At 39.3% G+C, this 13,414-nt stretch overlaps 1 protein-coding gene across 9 annotated transcripts in view; it reads right to left on the bottom strand.

Moving 5' to 3' along the window:
• Nucleotides 1–324: 324 nt before the first annotated feature.
• Nucleotides 325–13,414, bottom strand: part of APC (APC regulator of WNT signaling pathway) — a 142,025-nt gene continuing 128,935 nt past the window's right edge. For all 9 annotated transcript variants that reach the window (XM_047730669.1, XM_047730673.1, XM_047730675.1 and 6 more), the window contains one exon: nt 325–11,670. In XM_047730669.1, the coding sequence (XP_047586625.1) occupies nt 5,094–11,670 (6,577 nt within the window). In that variant the 3' untranslated portion in view covers nt 325–5,093. The remainder of the gene's footprint in view (nt 11,671–13,414) is intronic.

The following is a 13,414-nucleotide window of genomic DNA, read 5'->3' as shown; positions in this document are numbered from 1 at the left end:
TCAAGCAAGACTTCAATCCAGACGTGAACAGCGAAGGAAGCAAGTGCTGCAAGTAATCTTACTTTATGCCGAGGATGGTCTCAGATGGTTCTGGCCTTTCGGGGAAACGAGGGGAAAATCGTTATTGAAGCAGTCTCGCAGATGGTTGGGTATCCTTTCTGCTGTTTGGCTTCCAAGAATGATTTTTCTAGTCCTCATACAGATCCCGAGAGCTACCTAATATTCTTTAAATGATTGATTATCTTATCTTTAAGAGGTCTTGTTAACAGCTGTAAGAATCCTGCATCATACAACTATTTCAGATAAATTAAATGTTAGTTTAGCTGGTTTCAAAATTCTGAGGTAATATTTCCATTCCCTTCCAAATACTGCACACATTGTTCCATTGTTGTTTTTTTTTTTTTTCTTTTTTGGCATTTAGTATTGCAGAGAAATCTGATACCAACCTATTTTTTTTTTTTTTTTTTTTTTGGTAGGCAGCCTATTCCTCCTCCCTCCCCATAGCTGTTTTAAGAAAGTGCTCTCTATTTTTGAAATTAAAAAACTAAGGTGGGTCTAAATGTGGTTTTCTGTTATTTCAAGTTAACTCAGCCTAATGGTACAAGATGTTTCAGTTCCAGCACTCAATCACCAACAAGAAATTTCCTTTGTGACTTTTATTTCAAGTTGATTGGTTCTTTTTAAAAAAAATTTTTTTTTAAGCAAGGAAAGTCTTTGGTCACTAGCTAGTTGATGATGATTCTCTCTTTGGTCGAGTATCCACTGTTGGTGCAAACAGCCATGGTCAGGGGAAAAGACTGGGTACATGGTTCAGCGACCAGCAGTGGGCCTAAGTGTTTAGAATCCAATAGGTAGTGTAGATGGGCCAGGTAATGCTTGGTCTTATCGTCAAGAGTTATTTTTAACTAATGCTGCTTTATATTCAATGGTTACCTTCACCAGTTTTCACTATGTTGAATATTTTTAATTACGAAGAAGTAACAATCACATAATTTAGGAAAGTAATTGAATGGTAATTGAATAGTCACAAATGTAGAGAAAGAATTATCCTGAATATCAGAGAAAAGAAAGTGTATTTAGCACCAAGAACAATATAATACACATAGAACATACAGGTTGAAAGAAGCATCAATGGCCCAACAAAAACCAGGATATAGTTTTATAGACCACAGAACAGTTAAGAGAATGGCAGGAAAATGACCTGGTGTTACAGGAGTTAAAGTCCATAGTTTTTAACACTACTTAGTATTTTAAGGTCAGCATAGTATGAGGGAATTAGAAGTTAAAAAATAATTTATATACTCTATTTCAGCCACCATGACTTTTATTTGGTAAATTTTGATGATCTGACTACTCACATATTCTTCACCTCTTGGTAATTTCCTTTTGCATATCTAGCACTTTTTTTCCCCCCTATTTTAGATACAAAGCAACTATGTGATAACATGAATTCAGATATAGTGCAATTGGCTCTCATCCTCAGAAAAAGCTTCCTCTTCACTTAAACTTGTGGTAACATGGTCTTTATTTTATGGAAAAAATATCTTGACTTATAGTGCTATTTGTTCCAGTTGGGCTTAATCTTTCATTTTATTATTCCTCTCTCATTAACCTTCCTTTTACTACCCATGTAATTTGGAAAGTTTGTTCTCAAATACCAATCTGCCAGTTGTTTGTTAATCGCTCCTACTGTATATTAGCAAATAGGGCACATTTTCCTCTGAAATAATTCTGAGGACAGAATTATTAGTCTTTCTGATATCTTCTGATAGTCTCTTCTGATCTTACTGCAGATCCAGAATAGACTGTTCCAAAGGGAACACAAGCCAATCTCTCAAAAAGTCATTGTCTTTAGATTTCATGTCTGCTAAATTTGTCCACTATTGGGAGTTGAGATGGATGGGCTCTTATCGGATTGTATAGCTTCGTATTTGTGCCGAAAGTAGGGGACAGTTTCTTTGTTGGAATACTTTGTCAGATTAAAAGGCCCGGGTTGAGAGGAAGAGCTATGACCTAAGGCAATCACTCAAGGAGCTTCATTATAACTTAGGGCAATCAATCTCCAAGTGTGCTTCTCAGACCAGCAGCATCAAGCATCACCTGAGAACTTGTTAGAACTGCGAATTCTTGGGCCCTACTCAGAATCAGAAACTTTGGGGATTGGCCCAGCTATGTCTTAATAAGCACTTCTGGTGACCCAAATCCAATCTAATTTGGAAACCACTGCTTTGCTGCAGTCTAAAGCTAGATAGAGCACTGACTCTCTTAACAGGTATCATAACTAATTCCCAACACTGGGCTCAGTATACGATTTTCAACAAGCATAAACTGGGAATATTTGGCCTATCAGTTAAGACAGCACCCTGTGAACTTCTAAAAGTAGAAATGAAATTTGCCCCTTTCCTAATTCAGAGCTATTTTAACATAAGAGTCTCATACAACAACTTTTTCCTCAATGGGCAATGTAGACTGATTTGACATTCTCATAGGAGGCGTTGCCTACAGTAATTCCTGAGTTTTCTGTGTGTGGAAGGCACCCTCTTTTCATTTCCAGCCTTGATAGTGGGTTTTTTTTTCCTTCCTTGGAAAAAGGCAGTTTTATTCTAGTTGACTAACATCCCATCTCCATAAAAGTACCTGGGAGTGCTCATAATAACTGGCAAGCAGTAATTCAGAAAAACAGAAAATCAGGACCAAAAGAGGAAAGAAATACAACTTATATGCCCACTTATTGTTAGAGAAAGCTGCCTTTGAGAAAAAGATAAACTATTATTATTCACAAATGATTTCATTCAGATAAAATGACAAAAATTTAAGTGTTGATATATTCCATCTCTGATATGAGGAATTTGAGAGGCTGGGTGGGGGGTTTGAGGGGTAGGTAAGGAAAAAATGAAACAACATGGGATCGGGAGGAGACAAACTATGACACTCTTAATCTCACAAAACAAACTGAGGGTTGGTGGGGAAGGGAGAGGGTGGTTGGGTTATGGACATTGGGGAGGGTATGGGATATGGTGAGTGCTATGAAATGTGTAAGCTTGACAATTCACAGACCTGAACCCCTGGGGCAAATAATACATTATATGTTAATAAAAATAATTAATAAAAAAGAAAAACATGTTGATATATTCCAAAGATCAGTAAATTGAGGTGTTTGCAAAATGGTACAGTGGAAAGAATATGGGCTTTGGAATATTTACTGGCATTGATAAACACAGGTAAGGGGTATATAGCCACGTGTGATTTCAAGGGCATCAAATAGATATGCTTACTCCTCAATCCTTTTTCCCAGAGCCCCATTGTATCTAAGTATCTTTTCCCTTCCCTAAATGCAGAGCGCATGAATTTTATCATTAAAAGTAGTTGCCTTTACTCAACAAATACGTGAGCATTTATCATTCTCACCCTCTCATCATTTAGGACAAATTCTGGGAAGATACATTAGACTACCTGTTAATATGTATATCGGTTTATCTTTCCTTCCTTCAAGGAGGAGCTCCCTGCTCTGAGAGGAAAGGGGCACTTAACATGTACCTCTCAACTCTACCCACCAAAAACAAAGTTTTCCTTAACGGGCAGGGGCTTTAAATAGTCTTTTGAATATCTTAATAGTATTAAATCTACCTTTGAAGTTCCACGTGATTTGCATTTTCTGAGCATGGCAAAATGCTGATTACAACTGGCTGCTGGAATTTTGCCCTAACATATAGGGTGATAAAATCTGTTCACTCTGGATCCAGTAGCAACAGAGGGTAGATGAAGGGACAAGACAGTTAACATTCCAAGACAGGCTTGGGAGAGACTACTTACACCTAACAATAATCAATTAATTTTTCAAGTAGAGCATTCTATTAAGAAAAAGGAAATATTCTACGTGGGTCTATTTTGTTCAACGTCCAGTCCTGTGCTAGGTAGTTCACATTGCTATTACATGAATTTGTTTTAAATCAACTCCAGTGGAGTAAGAAAAAATATTAAACATCGGGAGTTTCTAAGCTAATCTCATTTAAGAAATGTAAGTTCCAGGAATGGTTAAGTGCCAATGCATGGAATGGTTAAATGCCAACAGTTAGCTTCAATTGTTTTTATTACAGTAAGAGGAATTTTACTCTTAATGCATAGAATTTGAAGAAAAAATTTATATAAGCTTTTAAAAGAGGCTTTTTTGAAAATTATTAATACAAACGTGAAATAAGACCCTTCAAACAAATACCAATTTCAGTAATAGTTTACATACAGCAATAATTTATTCTGAAATGTTCATTTAGTTTCTGTTGAGACACGATTCATGTCTCATTAATAAAAGAGCAGCCATCTCACCTCAAATACCAGAATATACAACAAGTTACAGCATAGCAAAATTCTATCTACTTTCAGATAAAATCTAGTTCAGGTAAAATAGTTTCATTCAATGTTTTACGGTTACACAGATTTTTTGTTTTTGTTTTTTTTTTGTTTTGAGCACAAAATAGTGTAAATTGTTACACCATAGCTATCTATATGCACATAATGTGACCACAGTACTGTTAATCATTACTTCTGAAATTGAACCATCAGTTTCATTCATGCAGTAAAGCAAAGCAGGCTGGGTAAACTTGTTCATTGGGAACCATATTACTGTGAATTTCACAGCCACATGATTAATTATGATGTTAGATGGACTCACAAGGACTAAAACGGAATGGTTTTTTGCATAAATACCAATTTCTCCCTGATGTAAGTTTAGTCAGTTTATAATCTAGAAATGATTGAGAACAGCAATATATCATATCCTCTATCTGTAGTGTTCATTATTTTAAGACAAGCAATAATTAAAGGATGATGGGATGGGATGCTACTTAAATACATGTAAAACATACTGTACAAATATACTTGGCTTTACCATTTTCTTCCTAACTATCAAGAGTGCCTCCCAAAATATGACCAGTGAAGACAAAGTATACTATCAAATATGGCTTCCAGAACAAAACCTCTCTAACAATCAAACCTATTTACACAATTTTTCAGTCTTAAGTTTCATTTGAAACAAAATTTCTACATAGCAGTTGTAATTAACACGTAATTTTCTGAGTTTCATCATTCCAGCTCTTTTACACAGATGTCACAAGGTAAGACCCAGAATGGCGCTTAGGACTTTGAGTTCCACTGGATTCTGTGCTATCAGTTTTTGAATCTCGTTTCTTCGTGTTGTTATTCACTGGCGTCGGGATCTGAGACGGCCGGGCGGAAGTGCTATCTGCGCTGCTTTTCCTAGGGCTCGGATTATAATTGAAAGGAGTCACTCTGGCAGCCACAGTCCCACTAGGTGAACTGTGCTTGCTCGAGCTGCTAGAACTGAATGGTGTACGCTCAGCAACAGAGCTCTCATTTGTCTCTGATGCAGGGACAGGATTACTTTGTCCCGGTTTTGCCTCAGTTCCTTTTTGGTCTGGGGCATCTACTTGAATAAAGGAGTTCAGGCGGTTTTCCAAACCCATGGTGCGTACGGGAGCACTGCCATTACCTACATTTTGCTTTCCCTGATTATCTTTTGCATCTTTAGCATTTGGATTTCCCTTTTCTGAAACAGTGTCAATCACAGGGGGAGTATTTCCTGTTGGAGATCTTCCGGATCTAGGGTTGTTAATCGGACAGTCCTCAATTCTCACCCAAACATCCTCTGTTTTAGAAACAGCAGGTGCCATTTGATAAATTAGAGTCTTTGATTCAGCACCATTTGCAGCACCTGAGGAAGTGGTCTGAGAGGTACTATTTGTGGGAGAAATCTCACTTTCTTTTATTTTTCTCCATGTTCCTTTTGTGGATACTTGGTTTTCTTTAGTTTGTTTGGCTCCTGAAATTGAGTTCACATGTTTTTCATCCTCACTTTTTGCTTTTTCACTGGACTCTGATGAAGCAGAAAGAATTGAGGATGAACTTCCAGTTCTTCTCCAAGTGCTTACTCGAGGAAGGGATGATGAATGCTTGCTGTGCTCACGTTTCCAGGTCCCTGATCTATTAATCGGAAGTCTAGAAGGACTTTCAGAATGGGAGCGTGCTATATCATGGCGCTTTGCTGGTCTTCCATCATTATACTCTATGGTAGGACTGAGATTAGGAGGGAGTTTTCGCCATCCACCAGACTGAACAGACGAATGTGTGGACAGAGACATATCAGGAAGGGAAGGACTTAAAACCGGAGTCTGTGCCTGGGATCTAGTGGGAGAATCTGGTCTAGAAGATGGAGAAAGAGATTCAAATGAAGCAGACTCCTCCAGTTTTCTCCTTAGGGTTGGGCTTGGAGCTTCTTTAATGAAAGTTGACTGGCGTACTAATACGGGTCTCTCTGACCTATCAGATTCACTTCCACTTGACTTTGTTGAAGACATTCTAGAAAGTTCCACCTTTTTATTAGATCCATTGCTATTATTCATCTGATTTAGTCCTTTGGAGGCAGACTCACTTCTTGGGATACTACTGCCATTCTTGGATAAACCCGTTTGTTTGGTAAGGTTCTGTTGGCTCATCTGTCTGCCTGGAGATGTATAAGACATCTTCCCAGAACCTGAGGACTTAGTCGAAGCAGTACTAGGTGATGAAGTCCTTGGCAACTGAGATAATTTGTTAGGAGGACTTATTCCATTTCTACCAGGAGAAATTGAGTTTCGCCCTGGAGACTGCATAGGTCTACTTAATGGTTGTTGGGCAGGTCTTGAAGGAGTGGAATCTCTAGATCCTGATCTAGAAGGCCCTTTATTTGCCACAGCTGGTTGGGATGTCTGCCTGGTTACAGGGCTTAATTCTGACTTCACTGATGGCTTGGGTCCTCTAGGAGAAGTGGTGGCTGTCTGACCTTCGCTAGGGCTTTTGGAGGCTGGAGTCTTAAGAGGTGGGCCTTTCTTAGAAACCGGACTTGTACTTGAAGAGCTATTTCGAACTCCTGGAATATGAATCATTGTCCTGCCTCGAGAGATGGAAGGCATGTTTGCTTGAAGGGACTGTTTCATTTGGTTTGAAATCTCCGAATTAGATCGAACTTTTCCAGTAAGTAAACTTTTATAAACTTTTTTCCCTCCTTTGATTCCTTTATTTTCAGATTCTATCTTTTTAGTTTCCAATGTGCTCTTCTCCCCAGGTTTTAGAATTCGTGGGCCCTTATTACTTGTAAATGGTTTTTCCTCTTGATCAGGTGTAAGATGAAATGGTGATCCCAGAGAGATTCCTGATTTCAGTGAAAGGATGGAATCTGAGTCAGATGAAGCTTGTCTAGATAAACAGGCAGCAGCAGCAGCTTGATGTAAACTACTTACTATGGAATTTGCACCTTCCTGAATAGCTTTCCAATCAAAATTTTCTGAATCTGGGGATAAACCATGTTCTGAATCTGGTCTCTGTATATCTTTCAAATCGAGTGTCAAATCTTCTGCTAATATGCCACTCATATTTCTGGGGCTATGCTTTTCATTATCACCCTTGAGTCTTGAAGGCTTTTTCTTTTTTGGCATTGCAGAACTTATACATTCTTGCAACAGGTCGTCTTCAGAATCAATACTAAGAGAACTGAGAGAACTGTTTCTCGAGAAACAAACAGGGGTATCTTCAACGTGAAATGATTTAGGAGCATAACCTGATGCCTGAGGTTTACTTGGTTCTCCCTGTGAGTTAGGGGGCTCTGTCTCTTTGATAGGTTCATTTTCTTTGTTATTGTTGTTTTCTTGATCAATGTCACTAAGGGAACTTAGAGAGGAGTTTCGAGAAAAGCACACTGGTGTATTTTCAATAGCAAAGTTTTGTAATTTTTCGTCAGTTGCTGCCCCTCTGTCTGGTATGTCTTTGGATGACTGTGGAAAAGTGGACTGCTTCTGCAGCAAGGATTTAGACTGACCTCGATTTATTGGATGTTTTGTAACAGCCTGTGTCTTATTAGCTGACTGTTGGTTAGTGGTTAGTTCTGTGTGGCTGGTAACTTTAGCTTCTGATTCCTTATTTTCTTTCCCCTTTCTTAATTCAGCCTTTTCTCTGGAAAGGTCAACATCATCATCATCAAAATCTAGAGAACTCAAAGAATCATTTCGTGAAAAACAGTATGGAGTTCCTTCAATAGGTGTGTAGTGATGAGGTGAATCAAAAGTAAAGCTTCCTCTGACTCGATCTTCGTTATTTGGTAGCTTATCATTGAAGTCCTTGGAATTATTTTTCAAGTTCTGTTTCTTTGAATCTTTGTTGTCTGAGAAAGTTCCTTCAGCATTTAAATTATTTTTTGAGTCTGCATTTTTTCTTACACGTGTCCTATACTCAGTATTTTGTGGTATAGGTTTTACTGGTGAAGTAGGTTTCTTTTTCTTACCATCTAATTGATTTTTGTTAGCTCCAGATGAAGACATAGATGCTTGCTGGACTTGGTCCATTATCTTTTTCACACGGAAGGGCTTGTGACTTTTTCCTTTGGGCATAGCAGAATTAATGCATTCTGCAAGAATATCACCTTCTTCTGTTTTACTATCATCCAGTTCAGGTATTGTTACAGATGGGGTTTTTCCTCTTTGAGCCTCATCTGTACTTCTGCCTTCTGTAGGAATGGTATCTCGTTTTTCGAATTCACTTGACTGTGCCCCTGGTCTAACCCCTTCCCCAGCAGCTAACTCATTGGGAGGAGATTCTATCGTTAGATCACTTAAAGATGTAGCTGTAGAAAAGTTTATAGGTGTCCCTTCTACACAATATACCCGTGGCATATCATCTCCTGGTGTAAAACTAACATGCTTTTGTGCTTGTAACCTGTTTTGTGATGGAAGAAGTTTGTACACAGGAAGTTGACTTGGTTTCCTTGCTACAGGGGGAGGTAATTTTGAAGCAGTCTGGGCCGGTTTTTTGGCTTTGCGTGAAGATTTTGTTGGCATGGCAGAAATAATACATTCTTCTAGTATTTCAATATCATCATCATCTGAGTCATCTAAGAGGTCTTTTTCGGAGTCGGTAGGTTTTTCCGTCTCTTTTTCCTGGTTTTCATTTGCTTCTTCAGGCTGCTCAGATTCAGTTTCATTCCCATTGTCATTTTCCTGAACTGGAGGCATTATTCTTAATTCCACATCTTTCTGTATAAATGGCTCATCGAGGCTCAGAGCACTCAGGCTAGAGGAACAAGAAAATCCATCTGGAGTACTTTCTGTGGCAAAATGTAACAGAGTGTCAGCATCTGGAAGAACCTGGACTCTCTGTACGGCAGCATTTACAGCAGCTTGCTTAGGTCCACTCTCTCTCTTTTCCACAGCAGGGGCTTTGTTTTTAGGCACCTCTCGCTTGGTCTGAACTGTCTGAGGCGGAGGGGGAGGGGTCTTACTTCTGCTTGGTGGCATGGTTTGTCCGGGGCTATCTGGAAGGTCACTGGGGCTTATAATGCCACTTACCATTCCACTGCAGGGTTCACTCTGAACAGAGCTGGCAATCGAACGACTCTCAAAGCTATCGAGTGAACTGACTGAGGTACATCGGCTAAACATGAGTGGAGTCTCCTGAACATAGTGCTCTGGTGGACTTTTAGGTGTCTGAGCACCACTTTTTGATGGGGATTTGGCCCCTGAAGAAAATTCAACAGCTTTGTGCCTGGTTGATTCTGCAGATAAACCAGAAGCCTGAAGTCTGCTGGATTTGGTTCGAATATGCTGTGACACGGTTGGAACTTCACTCACAGAATCTTCTGTTGTTCTAGTCCCACTGTTTTCTTTGATTTCTGCTATTTGTAGAGTATTAGCAGAATCTGTTTCCTGGGTTGCCTGATCACATCCTATTTCATCTTCAGCTGATGACAAAGACGATAATGAACTGCAGCGTGAAAAACAAATTGGGGTATCCTCTACACAGTAAGTCTGTATTGTTTCTTGGTTGATGGAGGGAACTTTGCAGGAGGTGGCTTTGGGGGTCTGACCATTTCTGCTTTGTGCTGAACTTGGGTGGTGCTGATTCTGCCTCTTGGCATTAGCTGAAGGTGTGGACGTATTCTCACTGCTTGAAGAGAGGTGTTCAGTTTTAGTGCTCTGTCCAGATGAATTCTTTGAGAATGAAAATGGTGGTTTCTGGGAAGAAGAAATGTCTGTGGCATATTTTAAACTATAATCAATAGGCTGATCCACATGATGTTTTTCTTCGTTGTATTTTATGCTATAATTTGTTGGTCTTTCTTCTTCCTCATGCTGCTCTCCCTCAGAGTAACGTTCACTGTAGTTGGTTGGCTTATCATCTTCATAGTCGTCTTCCTGACACAAAGACTGGTTTACATTTTGATTAATTCCATGATTAGAACCTACTCGATTTGTTTCTGAACCACTGGCTCCTCTTGACCTATATGGGGAAACACATTCCTGCTGTCCAAAATGTGGTTGGAACTTGAGGTGTTTATCGTCAGTGCTCTCGGTATATACGGGGTAAGTTGTGCTTTGACTTCTTGATTGTCTCTGCTCGCTTTGTTTTATTTCATCTTCTATTATATGTTTGGGTCTTGCCCATCTTTCATTCTGTGAAGGGCTTTGCCTTCCGGAGTTCAACTGCTCATCTGAATATTTAAGACTATAATTTATGGGTGTATCTAGTTCTCCGTCATTGTCATCCATGTGATTTGCGCTATGTATTTTATGGGCCAGGTCAGCTGGATATTGACCATAGCTGCAAAATTTACTTTCATCGTCTTCAGAATAGGATTCAATGGAAGGCTTCATCTGACCTCTTTTACCATAGCCATCACTACTACTGACACTGTTTAAACTATCATTTGAAGATCTCTTATATTCCAAGTTAGCATAAGTCACAGGACATGTCCTATTTGAACCTTCTGACTTGCTGAAGTTGTAAGTGTTTGCATGTGTGTGGGCAGTAGAGCTTCTTCTTAGTGCATTCCTCTCATCTGTCCCACAATGTAACTCGGTGGTAGACCCAGAACTTCTGTCTTCCTGGGAGGTGTGAATGGCTGATACTTCTTCCATGACTTTGGCAATCTGGGCTGCAGTGGTGGAAATCTGCAAACCTCGCTTTGAAGAAGTGCCTGAATTTTCTGTTGCTGGGTGGTAGTTGCCTAGGCTGATTCCTCGTTCTCTCTCCAAACTTCTATCTTTTTCAGAACGAGAACTGTCTAAACTTCCTCTTGAGGAAGAAGAGCTAGGCAACACTGTGGTATTTAAATATGGTGAAAGGACAGTCATATTTCCAGTATTAAAATTGTCTGACCTATTATCATCATGTCGATTGGTGTCAAAAGCATAGTCATTATAGAGACTTTGCTTGTGTCGTTGCTTATTACGATGAGATGCCTTGGGACTTAAATTGTCAATATTGTCAAAAGTTTCTGATAAATGCTGAGCATCTAATTCTGCTTCTAGGGCTTTTTGTTTTCTGACGTGAAGAGATGGCAAGCTTGAACCAGGAGACATAATATTGGCATCCTTATATTTTGCAGGTCTATTTGCCATGAGATTCCTTAAAGCTGCAGCGCTTCCCATAGCAATCATTTTGTGCTTTGAATGTATGAGGTTTTTGAGCATGCTGACTGCCCCCATGTCCCATAATGCTTCTTGGTCTTTAGGATTTCTTGCTGAGAGATTCCACAAGGTTCCACATGCATTACTGACTATTGTCAAACTGTGAGATTTCAAGTGTTGTAATAAGGTTTGCAGGCAGTTGTTCTCTCTTAGGATTTGCCTGAAATAAAATAAGAGATCCCAAAATTAAAGTAACAATCTCCTTATTGTAACAACAAATAAAAGGTTAGAAAACAAACTTAAATCTAAAGATAACTACTGGGGCGCCTGGGTGGCTCAGTGGATTAAGCCACTGCCTTCGGCTCAGGTCATGATCTCGGGGTTCTGGGATCGAGCCCCGCATCGGGCTCTCTGCTCAGCAGGGAGCCTGCTTCCCCCTGACTCTCTGCCTACTTGTGATCTCTCTCTGTCAAATAAATAAATAAATAAATAAATCTTAAAAAAAAAAAAAAAAAAAAAAAAAAAAAAAAAAAAAGAAATGAGCTTTAAAAAAAAAAATAAAGATAACTACTAAAACTTATTAATAGGCATAATAAAACTGTCCCAAATTATACTATAAATTTCAAGCATTTCAAATCTCCTTTTGTTCCTACTTCATTTAATGTTTACTGTTTAAAAATACTCATCTGTCACACTAAAAGAAGTAAAAGTGTTGACTTTAATCTGTTTTGCATTTCCAATTCTGACCCAATAGCTGCTGCTGCTACTTCCTTTTTTTTTTTTTTTTTTTTAAAGATTTTATTTATTTATTTGGCAGAGAGAGAGGACAAGCAGGGGGAGCAGCAGGCTCTCTGCTCTGCAGAGAATATGTGGGGATCGATTCCCGGACTCTGGGATCATGACCTGAGGCAAAAGCAGATGCTTAATGGACTGAACCACCCAGGTGCCCCTGACTCCATGGCTTTTAAAATTTTTCCTGGGGTACCTGGGTGGCTCAGTAAGTTGAGCATCCAACTCTTGATTTCAGCCCAGGTCGTGATCTCAAGGTCTTAGGATAGAGCCTGTGTCAGGCTCCCCACTCGGTGGGGAGTCTGCTCAAGGATTCTCCCTCTCTCTCCCTTTCCCCTCCCCCGCACTCACACGCTCTCTTTAATTTCTGAGCAGAAACATTTGCTTTATCTACATGGTGACAGAGTTCCTCAATGAATGTATTATAAAATCTTATCCTGAACAGGGACTTTGTGGTAACTTAATCTATAGATGGGTTCCACAATGTTAACTACAAGAAATCTTAGAAGAGGTAGAAAAATCGATCAATCAGTCTTTACAGGGAGCACACTGTAACCGCCTAGACTGGCAAAGTGACTTTTTAGAATAACCTATATCCTCCGGATTGATTTTGTGATAATGCTATCCCCCTTAGAAGTGTGTTCTGTCAAACTGTGTGTGGAGTTATTACTTCTAGTGAAAGGTTTCAAAAATTTAAAGGTTAACTATAAAAACAAGGATTGAGAGTTAACATAATGAACTTTGGACTTGAAAGAGCAATAGCTTGTTTAATGCATGGTAAACTTAATTTTAATGACAGCACATTCAACTTTAGAGGTCTTTAAAACTGATTGGCAAGGGTGTACAATGAGCTTTAACGTGACAATCTTCTCTGAGCAGTCCAGCAGACACCTGAGTGCTTACTGAGTTTAAGAGGTCTTCTTTGCATAGCAGAGAGGGCTCTAAGGCTTGTTTGTGCATCAAAAACCTAAAGAGAAGATGTTCACATTCTTTACAAGTTCTGTTACTAGAAGTACCTTATGGGGTTTCTGAAAACAAGAAGCAATACTGGATAAAAAATTTAAAAATAAGCTGTGAAAGGATGCATATGTATATATTTTTTGAGAGTGGGAGGAGGGAAGGGGGAGAGAAAGAATCCTAAGCAGGCTCCACACCCGTCATGGAGTCCAACGAGG

This window comes from Lutra lutra, chromosome 5 (assembly GCF_902655055.1).
Source record: "Lutra lutra chromosome 5, mLutLut1.2, whole genome shotgun sequence".
Taxonomy (NCBI): Eukaryota; Metazoa; Chordata; class Mammalia; order Carnivora; family Mustelidae; genus Lutra; species Lutra lutra.
The sequence above is the reverse complement of the archived record's forward strand: the minus strand, read 5'-3'. Positions and strand labels throughout refer to the sequence as shown.